The following is a 25,179-nucleotide window of genomic DNA, read 5'->3' on the forward strand; positions in this document are numbered from 1 at the left end:
CAACACAAGCTGCAGGACAAAGCAGAAATCTGTTTCCTCATATTTAGGATATCAGCCACTTCTACCATTGCACAAGCTGAACAAAATCACATTCCTCTTTACAGTGACCCAAGAGCTTCCTTTGCTAGGGTTTTTGGTTTTGTTTTTTGGGGGTTTTTTTGGCAGTGACAGCCTAGAGCATATTTTCCTGTGAGAGAACTGTAAATACCTGACATGCCTTTGCACCCTCGTGTTGCAAAAGGCTTTAAGGACACCTCGAGTATGGAGTTGTTACAGCAAAGCAGGAACCAGCTCCTGGCATGAGACTGAACCACTCAAAGGAAAGGGCTTTTTCAAGCCTGGCATAAAACTGCAGATCCATTCTCTTTTCTAACTAGATTTTTCAGCACTTTTTGCTAGAAATTAAAGGAAAGGGCTTTTTCAAGCCTGGCATAAAACTGCAGATCCATTCTCAGGTTTTTCAGCACTTTTTGCTAGAAATGAGGACATTTTTCTCAGAGCAGCATAAGGACGCTCACTGTTAGCAACAGGCCAACCACAAACCTTTGTGCCTAGACAAAATATATTTTTCAAAAAGGAGGAGAAGGGGTTTATCTGGTTTCCATCTCAGTGTCAGCTGAGCCACCCTGCTGCCAGCTGCTTGTCTGAGGCAGGCAGGTTGCTGGCACTGAGGATCAGAGCAGGTGTCTCCTGTCAGGCTGTCACAGTCACAACACATCCCTGATTTCTTGCTGCTCCCAGGGCTCTCTGCAAGAGCCTGGGCACTGACCTGCCATGAAGAGGGAAGCAGTCACAGCCCTCCTTAATTTTCTTAGTTCAACCAGCATGCACTAATTTGGCATTAAAGACTTTTTCAGCTCATCCTTGCTTTAGTATTTTTTTTTCTGTCTTCTCCTCTCCTCCTGGGTTGCCCAGTCTTTGCCAAAACGCAAGATCAGGCTGCAGCTCTGCATGCAGGGAGGACAAGGGCGTGTGCAATAGTGCATTTTCTGTAATGTGCATGTGTTGAGCTCAAGGTGCATTCAACAGGCATGCTGAGAGGGATATGGGATGGAAAGGATCTATATCCTATCCCACACAGGACCAAAATGCAGTTATTTATGTCATTTTAGTCACTTGCAGTTATTTAGAACTAGGGAGAAGAGTTATACATCCCATCTCATTTATGCAGTTATTTAGAACTAGAGGAAGGGGCCTCAAACTGCACCAGGAAAGTTCAGGCTGCTGACCCGGAGGAATTTCTTCATGGAAAGGGTTGTTCAGCATTTGAAAGGGCTGCCCAGGGAGGTGATAGAGTCACTGGAGGTGTTCAGGGAACAGCTGGATGTGGCAGTCAGTGCTCTGGGCTTGTTGGCAAGGTGGGATTAGGCACAGGCAGGACTCAACGACTTTAGAGGTATTTTCCAATCTAAATTATTCTGTTATTCTGTGATACTCAAAGCAAAGAGGGGAGGAAAAACACCAGTCATGAAAGGAGATGGGGCAAATAGACCCTTTTGGTAAAATCCTCTAATGCAGAGAAAAATTCTAGTGCCAGCTGTGTGCCTGCAGAGCCACAGCCTCCCTGATTGCTGCTGCTGGTGAACTCCCCATGCTTGCAAAAACTTCTGCTCTTTCTTCATGACCCAAAACAGTGTTCTGCCTATGCCTATAATGCCACAGATCTGCTGACCCACCTCACCAGGTGTTGGCATGACAGACAAAGCTGGTACCTTCTTCCAAGTCATGGAAGTTGGGAATCTTTTTTCTGAGCCCCTGCAGCTGTGTTATAATGGAGTTTGTGTTGCTGTATGCTCCCTTCAGATACAGGGGAGAGAAGCAGCGATTTCTGGGAGATTTCACCTCATCTGAAGTAGACACACAACACAGGGCACGTGAATCATGTCCTGCAGGTGCTCATTTTTCTCTGTTGACAGCAGAGGCCAGCCCGAGGCAAGTGCCTCATCCCTGCCACAGCACACACCCAGAGCAAACACAGCTGCGTTCCTGTGAGGACACAAAGCTGTGATTCCTGCAAGGTCTCCTTCCTCCTGGGCAGCCCTGCTGGGTGGAGCTGCTCTTCCCAAGTCCATTTCTTCTGGGAAGACAGAAAGGAGAGACAAGAGATTGTTCTGTTCATCCCTTTGGCACTTTGGGGCTGTTCACTAGCCTGTGGCTGCAGGAAGTGCCTCATCCCTGCCACCGCACACACCCAGAGCAAACACAGCTGCGTTCCTGTGAGGACACAAAGCTGTGATTCCTGCAAGGTCTCCTTCCTCCTGGGCAGCCCTGCTGGGTGGCAGCCCCCAGGCCAAGGTTGAGCTGCTCTTCCCAAGTCCATTTCTTCTGGAAAGACAGAAAGGAGAGACAAGAGATTGTTCCGTTCATCCCTTTGGCACTTTGGGGCTTTCACTAGCCTGTGGCTGTAGGGTTATGGCACATCATCTGTGTCTTGGTTTGAAAAGACAGGTGTCTGCTAAGGAAGGCAGAAGCCTCCCTTGAACTGGAAAATGTAAACTCCCTCCCTCTCCAAATTATTATAATTTTGAAATTAAGAGGCTCTCAGGCAAAGATATGGGAATAGTAATAACAGTTCTTTAATGGGAAAATTAAAAAATACAAATGGAATAGTACAAAAAACCCCAGGTGGGAACAGAACTCACACCCCCAGCCACATCTTAAAACCTAAGACAACGTGTCCTGCAGCTGAGCACCACAGCAGTGACCCACCTGGTGGCCTCTTGTTGGCATCTGTTGCCAATGCATGCTCTTATTTCCCTGTGAAATGAATTTCGTGAGTACCAGGCACAGCTTTAGGCACTGTCCAGCAGAAGAGAAGAAAAACCGATCTTTTCCTTAAACACTAATTAGGATTTAATAACTAATGGCACAATATTCAGGCTCTTGTATGTGATACTCACTGATGGCTGCTCTCTGCAGCTATCCCTGTCCTTAGACAAGGGGAATGATGAGACATGGGAAATGACCTTACTGACAATGAAGAAAAGTGACAGTTGGAATATTTCATTTTTTAATTACCAAAGGCTAATATTTAATTACATTTTTTATTTATGGGGTGTTTTCTTCACAGATAATTTGGCCATGGTCATGAAATTATATATATATATTTTTTAATGTTAATTTACTTAAATTGCTGGCTCTCTGACTCCAATGGGAAAATCTCCACATGGAACAACTGAAAAAATAAAGAGCCCTAGGCTGCTTAAGATTTCTGATTATGAGAAATCAAATAAAGATTTCAAATGTATTTCATAGACAATTAACCTTTTAATGAGTTGAATAGTTTATTGTAGCTATGAGACAAATAAAAGTTTAGGAGCTGTTAACAATATCTGACCACAGTGACAATGAGGTGGCTTTGGTAGTGTCCAACAACCACAGCAGTGCCTCAAGGGGAGGCAGGTGACTGACAGCTCCTTGAGCTGTGATGTCCTCATCTCACCTTGCACCAACCCAGAATGTAAAAAAAACAAGTGGAAGAGGATTTTGTGGAGTAAAAAACCCCTTTTCCTTCAAGCATTTTTTGAGGGTTCAGGGCTGTGCTTTAAGCTGGTATTTAGGTGCTCAGAGAGACAGGTAGGATCATGCTGAGATTCCCACAGACACCTTTATCCCTTCCTTTTTTGGCTGTAATTCCCCCTGGAGCTTAAGTGCATGTGTGACCAGAGAGCTGCATGGCTCCTTGTGCCTGTGCCACCACGGCCACAGAGCTGCTGCCAGGGCACAGCCAGGGTCACCTGCAGGATGTGCAGCTCCCCTGGTGTGCCCAGGGTCACCTGCAGGATGTGCAGCTCCAAAGGTGTGCCCAAGATCTCCTGCAGGATGTGCAGCTCCCCTGGTGTGCCCAGGGTCACCTGCAGGATCTGTGTTCAACCAGAGGGACCTGAGAGATGTGCAGCTCCAAAGGTGTGTCCAGGGTCACCTGCAGGATGTGCACCTCCCCTGGTGTGTAGGAATGTGCCCCTGAAGCTCAAAAGTTTCTCTCCATTAGTTGAAGAAGCATTTCATAATACCTTAGAAACTTCACCTCAAACTAAGGAGAGCTAACTGGACAGAAGCCAAAAAGTCTTGCCTAGGCAATTTACTAGGAAAAGAAGTGAACAAAGGAACTAATCACTTTGTGAGGTGTTTTACCAGGGGCAAGAACGTCTTGCACCTGGCTTGGTTTTTCTCTGTTATTTTGCCTTTTATTAAGCTTTTTTGTTTCCAACACTGCAACAGAAGCCATCCTGCTGATTTTATGCCTCCAAAGGTAGCTGAGCTATCTTGGGTGAGTAATAGACCTCCAAGAGCTTATGAGACCTGGCTCAAAGAGGCCCCTATTACTCTGGTGTGCCCAGGGTCACCTGCAGGATGTGCAGCTCTCTTGGTGTGTCAACCTCTGCAGAGCAATTAAACTCATTAATTCCCCAACTCTCAGGGCATCTCATGTGCTGGGGAAAAAGGCACGGCTCAAAGAGAGGACTGAAGTACACTTAAGCCATTGGAAGGAAGGAAGTTCCCAGGCTGCCCTGTGCTGCACCGAAAATGGGTGAATTAGTGAAGATTTTGGTGCAAACAGGTCTTGGAGCAGCTGATGGCGGCACAGGGAGCGCTATCTGCTGGCTCCTGCTGCACAGTGCAGCTCTTTCTGGTCCCACACCTTCCTGGATGGAGAGTTTTCCATGTGTAATCAAGGTGTTGACAGGATTTATGGAGGCTCAGATGTGGTGTTATATTCGTTCAGCCTCATCTTTTAAAAAAATTAAAATGTTTCTTTATGAAGCTGGAAGTTGAGAAGAAAGAATAACTGGCAGAGAGATAGCTTTGAAGTCAGCCCACTCATACATATCCCCTTTTCTAATTAATCCATTAAATATTTTTTGGTTGGCTGTGCACATCTGCTGTGGGATCCCGCAGCTGCACTGACTCACTGCAGCAACTCAGCCAAACTGGGAGGGCACAGAAGTGCAGAAAACGTAGCTGAACTTGTCTTCTGTGAGTCCAGCGTTGGTGTGGGAAATGCCTCAACCACTGACAGGACCAAGCCACCCTAAAATCATTTTGAGTTGTTTCTAATCCTGCCTAACCTGTGTTGTGCTGCTGCCAGCACAGGATCATGGTGAGATTGGAACAGGGCATGTTCAACACCATCAACAACAGCTTAAATATCTCTAAATTAAAAGATCAATTATTGCTATAGTTTTTGATCCAAATTCACAAGTATTCATTATTTCATTTATTAATTTCTCTATTCAAGAAAAATAAATTTGTCCCCCACAGCAAGAGAAATGGAGACAGGTTTAAGCTACAGCTCAAAAGACCTTCAGTTTCTCAGGACAAATTTTAAGTGGGGCCATGGAACAGCAAAGTGGATGTGAGCTGGATAAATCCCAGTTTTCCACTGCAAGCTTTCTAACCAGAAGTTGAGCACAGCCCTAAATTTTTGGACTGTTCAGAAACTGAGTCCTTAAAAGAGCCAGTTAACACTGGAAACAATTGGCAGATGGGTGTGTTTATACACCAAAAAAAAAAGTTTCAATCCAACTGCTTTTCAGCAGCAGCACAGTTTGGATCTGCTCAGAAAGGGAAAACTGGGTTTCCAGCAGGCAGATAAACCAGCTTGATCCATTCAGTGGTAGCTAAACAGGGATGTTATTGATTTAGGTCCCCAGAATACAATGTCCTTGGACAGCCCAGCTCCCATAAAAGTGACTAAAATGACCCAGGTCTGCTTGGATAACCAACAGTAATATTTCTGTTCCTGGAATTTTTTTTCCCTACTACTACACTTGGAAGCTGATGCCAGCAGGTTTTTTATTGCAGAGTCAATCATGAGGAGCAGCCACAGGCAGTGGTGAAGCCCTGCAGTGTCCAGGGCAGGGAACGTGGGCCTGGGGAGGGGGCTGGCTGATGCCTCAGCAGGTCCTGCCTGTTCCCTGGCCCCAGCTGCCAGACCCAAATCCCCCAGCTCCTTTTCCCAGGCCGTGCTGAGAGCACACAAGCACTCCTTAAGCTGTAGGTCAGTGTGTTCTTGGGATGTCCTGAAGTCCTACAGCCCTTTCTTGCTGTTTGAGGAGAGAAAAACAAGCAGCTGCATTTGGGGAAGGCACATTGCTATGCTTTCTGTGACTCTGACCCCTCTTTGCTGACTTGTGTCACTTGAGTGTCTTCAGACCCTTTAGTGTCTCACTCCAGTCTTTCTTCCAGCACATGGCAGATCCAACACCCTGCAGAGGGAACTTCTGGCCCTGTGGCCTCCCTCTGTTGATCCCCAGTTCCTTCTGTTCCTCTGGCACCTGGCTTGTCACAGGCTGGGGGACAGCAGGGCAGACGTGGCATTCCCAGTGTTCCCCAGGCCAGCTTGGTTAAGTCTGAGAGCTTGTCCTGTTGCTTTCTCCTCTCTTTCAAGGTGTTAGTCCATCATGAGTCTACAATGACAGAGGCACTAAGGGAAATTCCTAGCACAGCCTAAATAATCCCAATTAGATAGAAGATGGCAACTCCCCAACCTAAATAATCTCAATTAGATAGAACATGGCAATTCCCCAGCCCAAATAATCTCAATTAGATAGAAAATGGCAACTCCCTAGCCTAAATAATCTCAATTAGATAGAACATTGCAATTCCCCAGCCTAAACAATCTCAATTAGATAGAAGATGGCAAGTGCACAAGCTGCTCTTCCCGAGCTTGGCTTTTTCCAGTCCCAAACTGCCTGTGCCCTTTGGAATGCAGTGCAACAACTGGGCATGGTCCTGGTTCCAGAGCACCATGATTTTCTCATACTCATGAAGAAAAAGCTTTTGGTTACTGACAGCAGCTGGAATAATAAATTGTGGAGAAGTGAAATTGTTGAAAAAAGTCAGCTGGAGACTTGAGTCTCATCTCATCAGTTGCAATAGGAAGAGAACACAGCACTTCCTAAGGCCTTGGTAAAATCACAGCATGCAGGGAGGGATTGGTAGCTCAGGTTTTTCTGGATCATAGTATCAGTCAGTCAGTTCCAGGAGAGAAAAAGCAAGTCTGAAACAGGCAAAATGCCTTTCTCAGTCACAGACCTCCTGACACACAAAAATGGAGGAATTGCTTAAATCCCACTGATTCCAACAGGAGGCAGCTGCCTCAATAAATGGAGTGTCTTGTGCTCAGCCATTTATTTCTCTGAGAAGGGAATATGCATGAGGAGCCCTCTGAATGCTGTCTGGGAGCATTCCCAAATGCTCCTCTGTGGAAAGGGGAGGTCTGGCTTCTTCTGCTCTAATTTTCATAGAGTCCTCAGAGCCTAGACTACACACTGTGATAGTAGGGGGGGTTTATTGAAGTAGAAGGTCAAAAAAGGATAGATTCAGTAGATCTTCTCTCTTGTTTGATTTAGCTCCAAGAGATCATCCTTCTGTGTAATCATACCAAGGTCAGCTCTGTTGTTGATGCACTGGCCACCCTCTCCCCTCCTGCAGGTAGAAGTGGCTCCAAATTGCATGACAAAACAAGAACAGCAGATTCCTTCGGAATGCACAATTGTAAAAATAAAGATTTTATTTGTAAAGCATCTATGAGAAAATTGTTTAATATACCACTTTTTTTTTTCCCCGAAGACATTAAATACATTTTGCATGAACAGTCCCAGGATTGTTCAAGCCTGCTGTACATTAACACTATTTACCACTATTTACAAGGACATCAGAAAGGTTTACTGACAATGAGGATTTGCTATTCAAAGTAGATCCCTCAAAACAGAAATAAAAGAGTATTAACATAACTGAGAACATTCACTTGTATTTTCAACAGAGCTCCCTGGAGAACTTTTATTTACTGACAGAATACATTGTTGAGTGACTGCTCAGTGAGCAGAACACCAGTAGCTATATTTAAAAGCCACAAAATATAAGTTTAACAAATACTAATCACTCTCTCCCCATCAGTGAGGTGTCTGTGACTCCACACCCCAAATCTTAATCAGGACAGACAAGTTGACCCTACATGGAAGGAAAGGGAGAGCAAGGCATGCAAGACCCTGTTTCATAGGTCCCTGCTACTAAAAATAATATTCCAGACAGGGTCCTCAGCAGGGCTGTCCCAGGAGCTGTGTTACAGCACAGGGATGGAGGGATGAGAAGAATGAATGTGGCTGCACAGGGAGCAGAGCAGAGCTGCTTGTGCACCTCCACTCTGCTTGTGCTGCAGTTCTGGCACCAATGTACTCTGATCTGTGCCAAATAACCTAATCCCCAAAAACCAGGGGTGTTCAGGGGCTGTGAGCCAGGGCCTCAACATCATGGGTTAATACTCAGTGCCTCAACAGGAATTCCAAATGTAGGCAGACTGGCAAAATATACAGATACAGGGAGAGCTGGTTTGAAGTAAAACTCATAAATCCTGCTGGAAATGTGTGCAGCAGTAAACTGCCCCTCTGTCATCTGCTCAGCACATTCCAAGCAGGAAAAACTGCACCACAGCAGAAACAGAACTTCACCAGGACTGCAGTGAAGAGTGGTGGGTAATGGTAAAAGTCATTTCTTCTAATTGCTCTAAAGCAAATAGAAGAAATCTGAAGCAAGGTCTGCTCCAATGCCACAGGAGCTGCTTCTGTTGGACTGGACTCTACTTTGGGATTATCAAGAGCAGGACAAAATTGCACTATATGGCATCCTTGCTCAGCCAACCATTTTTGACAGGCAAAAATAGGTGAGTAAAATACTTTTGGCTCAAATTAACCTAATGTTTGCCTTCCCCACCTCTGAGACTACGCTGTGAAAGCACAGCTGTGTTTAGCATGCTGTACATTTGACATACATATAAGCAGTTATTTCTTCATAGCCCAGCAATTAAAGAAACCTTGAACTCAGAAGACTCCAAATCAAGTTTCTGGTCCACCAGATTTCTACAGCAACTGCACATAACTGAGATGTATCCCATTTTGCTCCAAACTCCTAATCAAGCTGCATATGCTGGAACGCTAATTACCCTGGGCTCATTCTGCAGTCACAGGAGAGAAAAAGGCATATATATATATGTATATAATTTTATACAATGATAAAAGTCTCAGGGGAGGTGAATCACCCTTGGGCAAGTGCACAAAACTCAACAGGATGACTCTGGGCTCAGCTGAGCATTCAGGTGACCTGCCACAGCTACCAGGCTCAGGCACCCTGTTTTCAGTGTCACCTAAATACAGTATTGAGTGGTTTGGGTCTTGTCTCTCTAGATTGCCAGTGTTAAGAGTCATTGCAGTACCTACAGGGGATAGGCTGAAGAGAAGTTTCTTTGTTCCTCACTCTATCACGTGTACAATGGGGAAAATTCCATACCTGTTTAAAGGAAGATTCATTAGGTGTTGTTAGAAGCTCAGGAGTTTTGCAATGGACATTGGGAAGGAAAGGGTGGCATTATCCTAAATTATTATGCACAATTAACATTGAAATATAAGATAAATATATTAATTTTCTGCCTTGGCCAAAATATTTAAGCGAAACAGATGGTTTATCTTATAAGTGCTTGTAGACACACATTCCGATGAGTCCTGAGGGTTCAACCAAGTATTTACCTGATCTTCTCCTCACACAGATGTAAAACAGTATTGCCAGCAGAATCAGCACTAATGCCACTCCAAGTAAAACTCCAAGGACAATCACTGCTACTCTCCAGGAGGAGCTGTTGTCAGTTGATGACTGAACAGCCAGAGCTGGAAATTTAGAGCACATTTTAAGAATGTTATCTAGAAACAGTAAAAAAGTGGGTGTAAGAAATCCTGGAGCCCTAAGTGACAGCTGTGTTTTGCTGCTTGGCAGCTTTGAAACTTTTGAATAATATTGAAAATGTGTTTGTGTGTGGTGAAGATTTGTTAACTAGAAATCTTTTATGAGGGCCCTTGTGATCTCTTGGTGACACCCATAACAGCTGCTCTGAGGATCTGCTGTATGGAATGGTGCAACTTGAGAGTCTTTGGATCCTTTAGTGTGAAGAGAACCTTTGTGTCTGGAACTGGGTATGTGTGATGACTCTTTAAAATAGGTCCATAATCTGTATTAAATCACTATATGTTCAGTGCATGTTTAAATAGGTTACTTGAACTATTTGAATCTCTTAAAAGAGAGAAGTTAATTTATCATCTTAATTTAACAGCAGTAGATCTGACCCTTTAATCCCCACACCATTTCACAGAAGCTCTTTCAGCATCACTTACTTTGCACTTCAATTTGGCTCCCAAACTCCCTCCTTAACACATTACTGAGGCGGGTCTGTATATCACCCACATCTGTGGCTTCTTCTTTTGGCAGCAGAAAGAGAAAATCAGCAATCACACTGCCAGGTCTGAAGTCCAGCACAAAAATGTCAGAGTGGTCATTCCCCAGTTCAGCGTGCATTGCTTTAACAACCTGTGCAAGGTGAAATTGATATTTATTCCTCTTGTCAGTCAGCTGAGGCAGAGCAGGAGCACACACATCAGGGTATTCAATTTCCCTCACTTACTACTCTTTAAAGGTAATTGCTTTGGGATAACAAATAAAAAAAACTCAATGGAAGAGGATTCACATTGTCTGTGACTGAAAATGTGAAATCTGAGTTTGACTTCCAAAGCTCCAATCTGTTTAGCTAGTTGTCAATGAATAATGCATTAAAACAAGTTCTCCTCCTCCACAAACCCATATGGGACCCCGACTGTACAAAATTTGGGATCTACAAAGAGCACCCAATATTTCCAAAGTGATGTTCAGTGTCCCCTGACTTTTTTTAACATGTGCCACTAAACTTCAAGCGTGGTCCTGTACACATTACCAGCACAGAACTTCATGTGAGAGGTTTAAAACTTATTTTTGTCACCAGATTTTCAAAGTCATGACATTACAGAATACCTTTGCAAAGAGAGACAAGGGTGTGATTTGCCTCTCAATCATTCTGGCATAAACCAAGTGTATTCCTGTGACATCAATCAAAATCAAATTAATTACACTGATATCTCCAAAAGTAGTCTTGCTTAGTGCTTTCATATGGATAGAAAGCAAGAACAAGCAGTCTCCTTTTTAAAGTAAGACTGGTTGAAATGTTTTTGTCAGGACTAATCTTTTCAGAAAATTAGGTGTTTGATTCAACCCACTAAGAGAAGCTATCTTCTCCCTGTGGATAAATATGGTATTTTACCTGAAAAGTCTGAAAGATTACTATTTTTCAAAGATGATAACAAGCCTTGCTCTGAGTCACTGCTCAGTTTTCTGCCTCCATCTTTATTATGGAATAAACCCCCCACCCCAAACTTTACATCCCTTTAAGTTCTTTGGCCAGAGGCTCCAAAAATTATTTTCTTTTCCTCGCCTTGATGAGCAGTCTAGATAGGAAACCTGACTTATGCAGGCAAAAGTGTAACATTTCAAAGCTACAACTACAGAGTGGAAGTACTGTGGAATATAAAAGAAATAGTTCAACATTCAAATTGGGGAAAAAAAATCCAATAGAGAAATTGTCTATATTTTCAGCCATGTTAGTACAGCCTCTCTGATTTTGCCATTTTTTTGAAGAAAAGCTGACACTTTGCATGAGGTAAAAGCTTATTAAAAGCCAGTAAAGGAATTCCTGCTGCGTTCAGTCAGGTTGGAGGAAACCTTTTACATCCACTAAAATAAATTTTCTATCCATGAAGTGGAGATGTTAGCAGTCATAAGACAAGGTTACCTCCGAGTTGGCGTGGTGAGAACAAATTAATTACTGCTTTTGAAATCTGTGGAGTTTCTCAGCAGAAGGGTATGATCATCACACTAAAATTAGCTGTGCTAGTTATTTAAAGCAGTCTACCCCAATCTGACAGTAGATTTACCTTTCCAACAGGTTTATATACATCAGGATTCCTGAGAGGTGTTGAAATTATTAGGGTTTTTTTTTTTAACATGCTGCTAAAGACAGTTGAGTGGCAGACTGATGCTTCTGCCTGTCACCATTACTAGCTCAAAGCTTCTACTTTCTCTCCTCATTTTCCCCCTGATACTTCGCCCAATCCTGCAGCCACTTCCATGAGGTGACTTGCCAATAATCCATGTATTGCCAATTACAGGACACACTTGCAAAGTTTTCATGTTTCCAAATCTGTGCTGAAATGCTGGTTTTGAGTAACTCCCTTTTTTTGTCTCCACAGGCACCAGTTTAGTGAAGTGGGAGAAAATAAACAGAACGGGATGTTCCTCACAAAAATAGAATTTTAAAGTGGCTTTCACTAAATAACTTCAATTTGAGGATGGCTTAGGGAATATAGCCCTCCTCACTGGACAACAAGCTCTCTGTCCTTGGCAGATTTTGTGCTTCCTGTACTGCTTTTTCTTTTTCACCTGTCAGAGTCCTGATTTAACAATGAATGTAGGAGACTAAGGCTGCTAATCACAAGCCTTTCTGCAGTTCATTCATCGACAAAGAAGATTGCATCAACTTACCTTTGCTTTGAAACTTTCAGACCTTTTTATGTAGTCATCACTATCAGAGTTATAAAGTGTATTATTAAATGTCTCGTTTTTTAACCTAACCCTGCAGGCAAACGCTTGGTTATCTGGAAAAAAAATTTTAAAAAAAGAAGAAACAATTAGGTGAATGCCAGGATTACCTCCACAATTGGTCTTTGAACTTTATTATCTCATGTATTTATAATATGAATTGATAAAACCAGAAAATATTATTATTATTGTTATTATTTTTATTATTGTTGTTGTTATTGTTGTTGATATTAATATTACTAATACCATTACTATTAATATTGATATTAATATTAATATTAATATTGTTTGTTATTATAGTGATAATAACAATAATAATGATAATGATAATGATAGTAATAATAATAATAATAATAATAATAATGATTTTTTAAGTGTATCATATGTGTCTAATGCAGTGGCTTTGGAACCTTCAGAGCTGAATCTCTCCAAGTCTGTCAGCCATCACAATCCCCACGAACTGTATTGTTCCTGTATTATTTAGGGTGCATCCCACTCCCTAATTCACCAGCCACTCTCCCATTGATTCCAGCAGAAGTAACACCAGTCTGTTAGACTCTGCAAGGCTCTGAGTTTAAATCCTCCTGAGTAGGTGGATGAGCCCTGAGCCAAAAGAAGAAAGCTTTACATAGAAAAGTCCAGACTAAAATAGAGCTGGAAGCTGACACTGAAGTTTGATGGAGGCAGCTTCTTCACTAAAGAAGTGTGAACTTCAGATGCTGTGTGAACTGACAAAATAAAGCAGATGGCAAAATACTCCTGGGAGATACTATATTGTGAAATAATACCCTGTAGTTATGGATAAACAAATGTTAAGGTTCTATAAACTTACTTGAGCACACAATATCTTTTAAGTCAGAACAGCCAGTACTTTGTGCTAAACAAAACTCAGGTCTTCTGAAACAGGAACCAGAATCTGAAAAATAAATGTGAAAATCAAGATAATCACTTCTGTGCATGCATTATTAATGCTAATAAGAAAATTATGGAATAGGTGAAAGTCTTTCATTGTGGCCAAGGAGTCACCTAAGCAGCAGTTCCTTTGGCCCAGTGAGAACTTAGAATTGGAAATTATAAAATTGGAGCATATCAAAAGAGAGGCAGGTGGTGGGTGGGTAGGTGGTATTTGAGAACTCACTGAAATAGCATTGAGAACTCTGATTTCTTATGAGAGCTAAAGATATAGGTTGTGCTATTATGTGCTTGTACAACTCAGGTAAGCTAGATGGAGTTTTCCGAAGTAAAAGTCACCTGCAATTTATTTTGGAAAAAGATATGCATCATGGAGTCTCAAAACCTCAGTATGTTTGTCTGGATTTGCTAATCTGAATTATTTATGAGGGGTCAAAACCCATTAAAGGCTGGTATAGCAGGTTTTATGTGGTTAGCTCATTGGATTATATCTTCAGTTCTCATAGAATTGAACATAATCTCTAATTTCACATGAAATATGGATCACTTGGTTTTATTGCTCTTTTTAATTAGCTTACAAACAATTTTCTGGTAGGGCAAATATCTCCAGGTTGCAAAAGGAAACAATTTTTTATTTTTCTTGAATAGAGAAAGTAATAAATGAAAGCCAGTGGACTGAAGAATTGAATGATTTCAATGGAAATAATGATAAGAATTCTTTGGCTTTGTGGTCCTAAAGACTGAGAGAGAGGGTAAGTCCATCAGAAGGAACCCCACAGTCCACTGCCAAAATAATTGCCCTAGAAAGGTTTTGAGAATAATCAGACAGTCCATTAGAGAACTCAAAAAAGGATTGCAACAAGGACATTTATGTTCTAGAGGTCAAGAAATGCTGGAAGAAACTAACAACTGCCAAAAGTCAAGTTACATCTTTCAAGTGATATAAAAAGAAATTGTGAGCACTTTCTCAGCCACTGGGAAAGAATGATAAAGTGCAGCACAGTTTTATCAAACGTGGATCATGCCAAAATAACCCAGTGGCTTCCTTTGACAGGCTGACTTTTAGATCTCTCCCACTGATGGAGAAGCAGCAGTACACAGTGCCAAGTGGTAATTTGTTTAGTGGAAAAAGTTTTTCTAAAGGAATTGGCTAAGGGGGAGATGCCAATGGGGAGTTTTAAAAGGAGAAACCTTGATTTGGAGGGATATTATGGGTCATGTTCCTTCAGAATCAGTTTTAGTACAGAGACACAATTAAACTGTTTGCCTTAATGTCTATAACCTAGGATGAAATTTAAAAGGTAACAATGACAATTAAGGACTGCCTGCATTCACAAAAGCATGTAGAACCTAAACTTCACAATACCACAATATTTTCTGGTAAATTTACAACCAAAACATCCTGACTTCTGTACAGAATTATCTGGCTCAATAATCCGACATGATCAGAAATTTTACAGAGCAAGCTCTTATTCTTGCAAATTCCTGTTTGATTCAAGCACTGCCATCCAAGTAAGGGGATGAGTCAAATAAATTAAAAAAAAAACTTGCAGGAATAAGAGTGTGTGAGATCAAATCCAGATCACATGGCAACAAGATACTGTGAGTTTATATTAATTAAGAAGAGGTGCCAGGGTGATGGAGGGGGTACCTGTTCGGACAGTGACTGAAGCAGGATTGTTGTCAGCACAGGATGACAGGCCCACAGAAATGGTGTACACATGGCCAGGAAGCAGGTTTTTAAACACAGCTTTTGTCTCGTTTGTAGTTGTTGCATGAATCTCCTTTCCATCCTTGACAGAGATGTTGTAGAGGCTGCCTTTGCTGCTGCTGCTGCTCCAGCTGAGCTGTATTTCTTCTTCAGTCACATTCTGAACTTTGATGGACACTGTCACTGCAAAGTGGGAAAGTTTAATACAGCTGAGAGCAGCTCATTTCACTTCTGCAATTCTACACATTTATTATTGAAGAAAAAAATACTAATGAAACCAATATAAACTCTTGTGTGTTTTTTGGAGCTGATTTCAGTTTTCCACCTCATTCTCCCAAAAGAGCAGAAGTGAACCATTTGCTCTACAGTCAGAAACCATACATTCATGTACTTTGTTTGATGGTTCCAAAACACAAATGGGAGACATTCTGCTTGCTCCTTGCCTTTGTAACTGCAGGCAAAGTGTGGTAAATGGTCAGAATTGTACAATGTTGCTTTTAGACAATAGAGAATTGATGAGGCTGATTGAGAAAAACATGAGCATTCTGAAGTGGACTGGTATTCAACTCATCCTGATATCCTCAGGTGGATGGATTTTTAAAATACCACCAGGAAAACCCAAGTCCAGGGCAGTAGAGAGGCATTTATTAAATGTGCTTCATAATAGGATTAAGAAAACTCACCTATCACAGTGGTTTATGCCTGCAAGCAGGCACCCAGTGAATATTCCAGGAGAGCTTTACCAAGATGTAGAAACTGCCTTGATTTATATTTGCATAATTATGCATTTTCAGTGATTTTATCAGACTTCCCTTTCTGAAATTATATCCAGTTACTGGGTCCAGGAGAGCTTTACCAAGATGTAGAAACTGCCTTGATTGATATTTGCATAATTATGCGTTTTCAGTGATTTTTATCAGGCTTCCCTTTCTGAAATTATATCCAAGGATTTTACCTCACAGCTTATATGACCAATGAACAAGAATATTGTGTCTCATTGGGTAATTTTCATTCTACTATTCAGTATCAAATATTTACTTACTGCAAGGTGCTGACGCAAATGTGGTAGTGAAAACGGAATTAGATGTAGTTCCTGTAAATCCAGTTGTATTGGTTTTTGGAGGGACTGGAGTTGTGTGTTCTGTGAAATAGAAATTTGGAGGCAGTGAGTAGAATTTATCTAGAAGTTGACGAAGTTCGTGCTTCTTATTTTCATAAACAACTTTCCAAAAACAAGCCCAGAAAACATTCTTCTTTTGCTTGCCTAATTATTTAAGCGTGGTACCACACAAAATCTGATCCCTCCAAGGCCAGTGTACATAATTATAGTAAGATATAAGGAGGGTCAGGGTCAGAAAACACAGTATAAGCAATTATTTTAAGGTGTGGGTTGGGTTTTTAAATTTATATAAAGCAGTTACCTGAAGGTAGATCCTGGAGACAAACTCTCCCTGGAACTTTAGGACTTGTGTCAGTGAATCCTTTCTTGCACTGGCAGGAATAAGTTGCTCCTTCAGCAGTGCAGGCAGCATTTTTGTCACAGTCATTTAAACCTGGCTGACAGCTGTTTCTTGCTACAGTGGAGTTGAACAAAACAGAAGAAGAACAAAGGTTTAAGTCAGTATTGGAAAAAGAGATAAACCAAGTACCATTTGCCTTTCCCCACCCAAATGCCCTTTCACCAGATGTTGCCATCAGTGAAAAACACACACCACTGCTTAAATTCACAGTGATGAACAAATTCATACCTTCTATGAAAGTCTTTTTAAGATCAACTTTAAATACTGTGCTCCTGTTAAGGGCCTCTGTAAAAGCATCTGAAATCTCTGATTTTGTTATATTTTGTCCAACATCCAACACGATCTTAAAGATCACAATCACACTGCCATTCTTGATGCTATTAATTACAATACGTATTTTTGTTCCATTTTTTAATTCTTGTATCTTCTGTGGCAGATGTTGGGTTGTCTGCAAGGTAAAAGGTTTAAGTTAGTGTCTATTTTTCTTCTTGAAAATATAGCAATATGCTAGCCATAATTCAATTAAAAGCAGCTCTCATAGTAGGAGAATATCTATAACTTCCAGACAGAATTTCATTTAAATCAGGGCCTTGGAGGAAAATATAAATGAAAAATGACTTCTGCTTCATTGCTAACCATCACATAATCTTTTCCACCCACATTTAAGATATTCATACCCAGATCCTCATGATTATTTACATTAGGAAAAGCTCAGCAAAAAATAAAATTTTAGTTTAGAATTTCTAAGCAAAATACCTCCATAATGAACTTCTTTTCAAACTCCTTAAATTCTGTACTGGATTTGTTCTCATATCCAGCCTTGAAATTTTCACTGATAATCCTAGTGGTTCCATTGTAGACTTCAGCAGCTGTGAACATATGAAAGAATAACCATGAAAAAATGAATTTATTGTTTAAATATGGTTTCCACTGCAGACTCCAGCAGCTGTGAACACATGAAAGAATAACCAGAAAAAAAATGAAGTTATTGTTTAAAAATAATAAGTTTCCCAGCTAAGTAAGGCTTGAGAATTAAAGTGCATGGAGCCGGGAGGGGCTAGAACATTGAACCAGTGTGGTTCTGGCTCAGTAAAGTTTTGGATTTGGCACGAGGGTGAGTCTCTGGATCACTTTTTCCCCATGAAAAAAATTGCAGTGTGACTTTAAATTTCTTAAAGTTTGGCCTCCTTTTGCCTATTCATTTCAATATGTAGCTTGTTCATGTCGAGGTAGATGCTCGGTGTAAAAGGGCTTCATGTTCAGGCCATGAATGTGTTAGCTTGCAAACAGAAAAAGAAACAATTCCAGAGGAAATACCTGTCTGAACCGTCAGGGAGGCATTGACATTCTTAGAGCAAGCTGAAACACCCACGGATATTTGATACTGATGAGCAGAAAGCAGATTTTCAAACGCAGTGCTCGTTTCATTTAGGATCCTCTCCTCCACCCCTCCCGGTTTTCCCAGCAGCCGCACTCTGTAAGGACTGTCTGCTGTGCCACCTTGAGGCTTCCAGCTGAACTGGATCGTTCTGCTGGTCACCTTCTGCAGCTGGATGGACAAAGTGATGGGAGCTGAAAAGCAAAAAAGGAAATTGGTGTGAAACACGCTGTTACAGTCTGTGTGTCTTCAAGGAACAGTGTTAATGGGAAACTGACAGCCTAGGGAAATATTGAGGTCTCTGCAATGTTTGTATAAAGATATGAAACGTAGAATTATATCACAAAATCACAGAATGGATTGGAAGGGACCTTAAAAATCATCTCATTCCACCCCCTGCCATGGGCAGGGACACCTTCCACTGTCCCACGTTGCTCCAAGCCCTGTCCAGCCTGGCTTTGAATACCTCCAGGGATGGGGCATCCACAACATCTCTGGCCAGCCTGTGCCAGGGCCTCCCCACCTTCACAGGGAAGAATTTCTTCCTATTATTTACTCTAGCCCTACCCTATTTCAGTTAAAAGCTGTTTGTCCTGTCACTACGTGTGTGCCCCTGCACAAAGTCCCTCTTGTAGGTCCCCTCTAGGCACTGGAAGGTTCTAAGGTCTCCCCAGAGCCTTCTCGAGGGTGAACAACACCAACTCTTTCAGCCTGTCTCCATTGCAGAGGTGCCCCAGCCCTGTGAGCATCTTTGTGACCTCTTCTGGACGTCCTCCAGCAGCTCCACGTCTTTCCATGTTGAGAACTCTGGGGCTGGAGGCAGCTCTGCAGGTGAGGTCTCACCTGAGCAGGGCAGAGGGGCAGAATCCTCCCCTCCCCTGATGCTCACAGTGCTTTGGATGCATCCCAGGACACCTTTGGCTTTTTGGGCTGTGGGGGCACGTGGCTAAGCCATGCCAAGCTTTTCCTCCACCAGCACCCCCAAGTCCTTCTCCTCAGAGCTGCTCTCAGTCCGTTCATGCCCAGCCTGTGTTTGTGCCCGGGGGGCCACCTCTGAAACCTGTCCTGGTCCCTCTGGATGCCATCCTTTCCCTCCACTGTGTCAACTGCACCTCACAGTGTGGTGGCACCAGGGAATTTGCTGAGGGTGCCCTCAATCCCTCTGTCAGTGTCACCCACACAGACATTGAACAGCCCCAGGCCCAGGAGGGACCCCTGAGCAGCCACTTGACATTGGGCTGTCCTTGGCCATGGAGCCATTGTCAAAGACCAAGCTGTTCTTATTGTGTGTGTGCACATCTCCTGCTGCACTCCATGAACACCGTGACTCCAGACCAGGGATGGATCAACCCCTTGGACTAACAGATCTTGAAGAATTCTTGTATGCTCTAAAAATGGAAGTCATGCCGCCTTTAGGGGTTTTTTTGGGTGCAGAGTACAAAAAGGCTGCATTCTCCTCTTTTCCATCTTTGCTTTACTTTTTTATCCATTGAAAAATGATGAAAGGTTCATTACTGTGTATTCTTTGAATATGGGCAGATAGCCCTTTGACAAAAAATTAAAGATACAGTAGATAAGAATTAGTACTGAAACAACTGAGAATCAAATTAGCAAAAAAAATTCAGCTGCATTCTCCCAAGGAAGGAACTGCCTCTAGCATTCCGTAAAAGGAAATTTCAAGACCAAAATCAACAAAACAAATAAAAACCAATAAAAACCAATAGAAACCAATAAAAATTCCTATTGATATAACTTGGCCTATGCAGCATAACTACAAAGCATTTTACTGGCACTGCCTAACACAAGGTGTGTCATTTCAAAAGCAACTCCAGACAGGAAATGCAGCTTTTGAGAAAATAAATGGATGGAGGGATTCATATTCCTGGATTAAATTCCCATATTTAAAAAAAACATTGTAAAAAGCTCCAATTCCAACCAAAAATAACAGTAATGAAAGAAAATTATACTCAATTCTTCCGAAAATAGAGCAAAATAAATTTAGTATCATGTGTTAAAATACTCACAGCAAGTCTTAGTAAAAGAAGGATGAACAGATGTTGATATACTGAGGTTGGTCGTGGATGGGGTTGCCAAGGATGTGGAAGGGAGGGAATGGGAGGTATTGGCAGTGGGCTCAGTTGTTGTGTCCCCCTGGTACATGGTGGAACTCTGCCCTTCTCCAGGAGGAGTCGTGGCACTGCTGCCTGCAGAGGCTGTGGCTGTGGAGGGCGAGGGGCTCCCCGTGGGAGGTGAAGTGACCGTCACCTCCTCTGGGGACTGTCCCTGGGCTGTGGAGGAGTGCTGAGGTGCTGGTGTCCCCGTGCTGCTGTCTGGTGTGGATGAACGGCTGGGTGCAGTGGTTTCTGAGGCAGAAGCCACTGGGTTAGTGCTGGCCGTGCTGGGAGCTGGGCTGGCTGTCACCTGCTCTGCTGTCGCAGTGTCTGACCCCACGTCTGTAACACCAGCAGTGGAGAACACAGGGGCTGTGGACGGGTGGGACGTGGTGGCCAAGGACATCCCAGTGGTGCTGCTCTGCTGTGGGCTGGGAGGCACAGCTGAGGAGCCCTCGGGAGAGGTGCCAGAGGTGGAAGTCACTGGGTTCATGATGGGCTCTGACTCGTTGCCCGTAGTGCCAACAGTGGAAAATGGAGAGGAGAACACCGGGGGCTGTGGACGGGTGGGATGTGGTGGCCAAGGGCACTTCAGTGCTGCTGCTCTGCTGTGGGCTGGGAGGCACAGCTGAGGAGCCCTCGGGAGAGGAGGAGGAGGACTGGCTCGTCACTGCTGAGCTGAAGGCCAGGGAGGAAGCCGTGCCACTCTCTGGGGCAGTGGTGGTGCCAGTTCCTGTTGTTGGGAATGCTGTGGACACTGCACCATTCCCAGGAGACGTCCCCAGTGAGCCCCCTTCTGACAATGTTGTTGTGGGCGCAGTGTCTGTCCTCTCTTCTCCACCCACCGTCGTCATCATGGACACCAGGGACGTGGCTGGGAAGGAACGGGAGGTCTCAGTTGTTGTTGTGTCCCCCTGGAACATGGTGGAACCCTCTTCTCCAGGAGAAGTCGTGGCACTGCTGCCTGCAGTGGCTGTGGAGGGCGACGGGCTCCCTGTGGGAGGTGAAGTGGCCGTCGGGGTCTGTCCCTGAGGGAGGGCTGTGGGGCCGAGCTGAGGTGTCCGTGTCTCTGTGGGTGAAGGCCGGGCCTCCATGGTGGCTGAGGCAGGAGAGGTGGAAGGCACAGGCCTGGGGGAAGCCGGGCCCTGTGTCTCTGAGCCAGCCGGGAGCTGAGCAGTGCCAGCAGCGGAGGATGAGGAGGACACCGGGCCCTGTGTCTCTGAGCCAGACGGGAGCTGAGCCGTGCCAGCAGCGGAGGATGAGGAGGACACCGGGGCTGTGGGTGGCTGGGATGTGGTGGCCGAGAGCATCTGGGTGGTGCTGCTCCGCTGTGGGCTGGGAGGCACAGCTGGGGAGCCCCCAGGAGAGGAGGAGGAGGAGGAAGAGGAGGAGTGGCTCCTTGTGGCTGAGCTGAGAGGTGGGGAGGCAGCAGCGCCGGTCTCTGTGCCCATGCTGGGGGCAGTGGCGGTGATGGTTCCTGCTGTTGGGAATGCTGAGCTCGCCGCGCTGCTCTGGGCAGACATCCCCAACGAGCCCCCTTCCTGCGTTATCGCTGTGGGTGCGGTGTTCATCTTCCCTTCTGCTCCCATTAAACTCATGGTGGAGGGGGACAGCGAGGTTGTGCCCAGCAGGGAATGGGCTGGGGTGTGGGGCTCTGCCACGAAGCCATTTGAGCTGTCTGCAGCTGGGCCACTTCTGCTGCTGTTGCTCGTGCTCCTCGAGATGTTCAGGTGGCTCGCAGTGGTGGCAGTCGTCGTGTCTCTTCCCTCTAATGCCATTAGGGTACCTGCTAGAATTTCAGAAATGTGGATTATGGATTGCTGCCCTGTAATTCTGTGAAGTGCTTTAATAGTTACCAAGTGTAACGGTGTTCTTGTGTGAAAAATTCACTCAACGTTCTCATCTTCATTGTTATTCCTTTCCTTCCTCATTTCTACTTTCATATGCTTTGCTATTACTCAACTACCATGAAATCTCTGTTACTTCCTTTTTCCATTTGCATAAATTTGAGGAGATCTTACCAATTTCCTTTTTTTTCCTGTATGAATGTAGAGATTTATATTATGTTTCTATTCCTAGTCTACTTTTTTTTTTTTTTTTCCATTTGCATAAATTTGAGGAGATCTTACCAATTTCCTTTTTTTTTTTCCTCTATGAATGTAGAGATTTATATTATGTTTCTATTCCTAGTCTACTTATTTTTAAATTTTCTATGCACTTTTCTTCTCATAAATATTATTTTATTTACAGTAAGGAAAGGGTTTACTGGTGGACTCATCAGTGTTAGATTTAAGGTTGGACTCAATCCTAATGGTCTTTTCCATCCTAAATTATTCTATGATCCTATGATTGCTCTAAATAAAATTCTTAGACAATTAACAGGAAAATTAAAAATTAGCAGAATGAGTTTTTCAGCACAATTTTCTCCTTACCTGTTTGTGCATATTTTATTGCTTCAATTTCTTTACTTTGCAAGGTATTTATTTCTTTCCTAATTACTTTCTCTCAGGCAGGAGAGAACAATTTTTCTGAGGATAACTTTCTGCTGATGTTCTAAATCATATTAATCCTGGGTGAAAATTCATTGCCTTCCTGTGTTTATTTCTAATTACAAATAAATTGTAAATCCTGTAGTTCCCAAGTGTGAAGGTGACAACATTTCTAACACTCTCAAAGTTTCTTTAAAAGGAAAATGCAACCCTTTTTCCATTGTGATTAAATAGTCAGGCTAATTTGGGTCTATTTAATCTACTTAATCTGGTAATTCAGCTTTGATTTTGAAGAGTGCCTTTGTTCCTGTTAAAAACCCAGACATATTCTGCCTTATTGCAATTTTACTCCTCAGGAACACTTAATTATTATCCTGGATCTTTGGGTTTGGCTGAATGAAATTTAGAGGATTCTCAGACAGGGTGTACTGGAGCAGCTCATCAAATTCTTAAGGACCACATTAATTAACTGCTTTTGACTCTCTTCACCTGCAAAATCAAGGTGGTATTTTCATATAGTTTTAATGTCTGTATAGAAACTTGTAATGTTACAATTCATATTTTTCAAAATTCTTCCTACAGACTTATATCTGTTTTTTAAAAAAAATCTATTGCAGAGCAGTGAGAACACAGCACAGTTAATATGACCTAATCCATGCCTTTTTTATGTGTTTTTTCCAAAAAAGTCTTTCAGAGGAGAAAAATTGGCAAAATGCATCATTCATAACTAAGCTTAGGGGTAAAAAAAATCTGGTCAGACACTGCATGCTTGATCTTTTAGGTGAGTTTTCTGAATACTTTGCTCTCATTCTTTTACCTGCTTAGAGCTTTATACCCCTACTAAATATCTGCTGAAATCTAATGCATTCAATCTAAAAAAAAAAAAAAAAAAAAAAAAAAAAAAAACCACCAAAAAAAACCCACACCACCAAACAAAAAAAACCCAACAAACCACAACCCTGTAAATATTGCATGTTATTTGATTTATATTTGTTTTTAGCAGCCCCCCTTCCCTGATTATCATTTTGAATGTTTCTCAACGACATCCTCTAAATGCACAGCGACAATAAATAATCACATTAATTTTTACTTACAGAGGAGAACGGAGAGGACGAAATGCCAGAGGTAATTCTGAGTGCCCATGCTGAGTGTCCCCCTCCTTGCAGTGCTGGCCCCGTGCTGAGAGTGGCATTTTGAATGGAACACTTTGGGAATTTAAACAGGGGCGAGGCTGCAGGTGTCACCTCCCAGCCTCTGCACGTCGGGACCGCAGCCAATGCAACGAAAATCTCACACCTGACCTGTCCTGCAATAAATCCCAGCGTTTTCTGCTCAGGCATGCTTGCTTTTCCTTAATGGAGCAAGGTCTGAGTGTGATCCAAAGGTGAGGCAAAGACAGGAGGAATTTAGTGAGCAGTGCAACACATTTGAAGACCCTTTAGTTCAGGGTATTCGATAAGTAAAATATTTTAACAGCCTTGGGTCTGGGCAATGCATGACTTAATGCCAATACAACACTTAATAGGAGTAAAAAAGATGCTTTGAGCAAGTAATAAGCAAAAGTATCCTAGTAAAGCTATAAACCACAAAGCAGTTAATAAACAACACAGTTACAAATGTTTCTTTTTAATTAAACCAAGAAAAGAAACCTTGGGTGCACAAGTCTTGCCCTAATCCATAGATCCATCTTTTTCCCCTATTTTCCTGTGGTATTAATTATTTGGGAGGGAATGTTTAAATATTCAGTTCTAACTTGCATGTTTATTGTATCAGAACAACAAATTGCTAGAAATGCACCAGACAGATGCCAGTCATTGCTTCTGCAATACTGCAAAGACACTGATAAATCTCCATTAGATTGTTGTAAATCTCCATTATTTCACCCCTTTGAGGCAGGTGGAAAACACTGGATGACCAGGCTTGTCATTTTTAACTGAGTTTATCCCCATTTAGGTGAGTTTATCTCCATTTTCTTGAGCAGGTAAACTCCTCCTAACTGCAGGCAGCTGCCATGGACAGTTCCTGCTGGTCACCAAATCTGGGTCACAACTTTAACTCAGTGATGTCAAAGCTGCCTCTGCGTGCCTGGGGCTCATCAACGACTTAAACATTTACATTTTGTCATGTTTTTAATATCCTACCCTGCCTGAGGTTTATACTGCTGAAAGTCTTCATGAAATCATTTGCAGTGATATTTTTTTTTCCAGCCACACTCTGTGAGGGGAATGCTGTCCTGAGTAGGGTGGGATGAGGTGGAGTGGGGCAGAGTAAGGACTGAAGAGGGAAGATGATTATTTACCTAATTCTTTTTCATGTTTTTTATAGACCTGCAAGACTTGGCACATCTATAACTGCATAAATTCCAGATTTTGCTTCGGCAGCTGTTGTCTAAAATTGGTTTCATTTTGGTTTTACTCTGACAGGGAAGTAAGACAAAAATATTCCTTGAAATGGATTCAAGGGTATTGTTCTCTGGTGTGAGGCAGCAATTTCAGCTTTGTGCCTTGTTTGATGTAGAAACTCCTGATTCAGTCAGATCTTTTCTTAGCAATCTCTTGTTTACAGATCTAACTGGAATTCTTAAAGATTAGATACAAGCTATTTC

At 42.7% G+C, this 25,179-nt stretch overlaps 2 protein-coding genes across 3 annotated transcripts; both read right to left on the minus strand.

The window, feature by feature from the left end:
* Window positions 1-7,592: 7,592 nt before the first annotated feature.
* On the minus strand, window positions 7,593-20,441 carry LOC120511849. 2 transcript variants are annotated; one of them, XM_039729426.1, is made up of 12 exons: window positions 19,999-20,441; window positions 17,914-18,168; window positions 17,353-17,465; window positions 16,825-17,044; window positions 16,498-16,650; window positions 16,119-16,217; window positions 15,017-15,259; window positions 13,286-13,369; window positions 12,397-12,509; window positions 10,164-10,356; window positions 9,525-9,662; window positions 7,593-9,288 (listed from the first exon to the last, which is right to left on the minus strand). In XM_039729426.1, the coding sequence occupies exons 1-12, from the start codon at window positions 20,132-20,134 to the stop codon at window positions 9,260-9,262; spliced, it is 1,776 nt and encodes a 591-aa protein (XP_039585360.1). In that variant the 5' UTR covers window positions 20,135-20,441; the 3' UTR covers window positions 7,593-9,259. The 2 variants fall into 2 exon arrangements, with proteins under 2 accessions (XP_039585360.1, XP_039585359.1); XM_039729425.1 differs by having other exon boundaries at window positions 7,593-9,662.
* On the minus strand, window positions 20,392-23,729 carry LOC120511896 (putative protein TPRXL). The gene is made up of 3 exons (XM_039729534.1): window positions 23,669-23,729; window positions 20,931-21,874; window positions 20,392-20,427 (listed from the first exon to the last, which is right to left on the minus strand). Exons 1-3 carry the CDS (start codon window positions 23,715-23,717, stop codon window positions 20,392-20,394), a joined length of 1,029 nt encoding a protein of 342 aa, XP_039585468.1. The 5' UTR covers window positions 23,718-23,729.
* Between the last annotated feature and the right edge of the window lie 1,450 nt (window positions 23,730-25,179).

This window comes from Passer montanus, unplaced genomic scaffold (assembly GCF_014805655.1).
Source record: "Passer montanus isolate IOZ18808 unplaced genomic scaffold, ASM1480565v1 scaffold69, whole genome shotgun sequence".
In the NCBI taxonomy this organism is placed as follows: domain Eukaryota; kingdom Metazoa; phylum Chordata; class Aves; order Passeriformes; family Passeridae; genus Passer; species Passer montanus.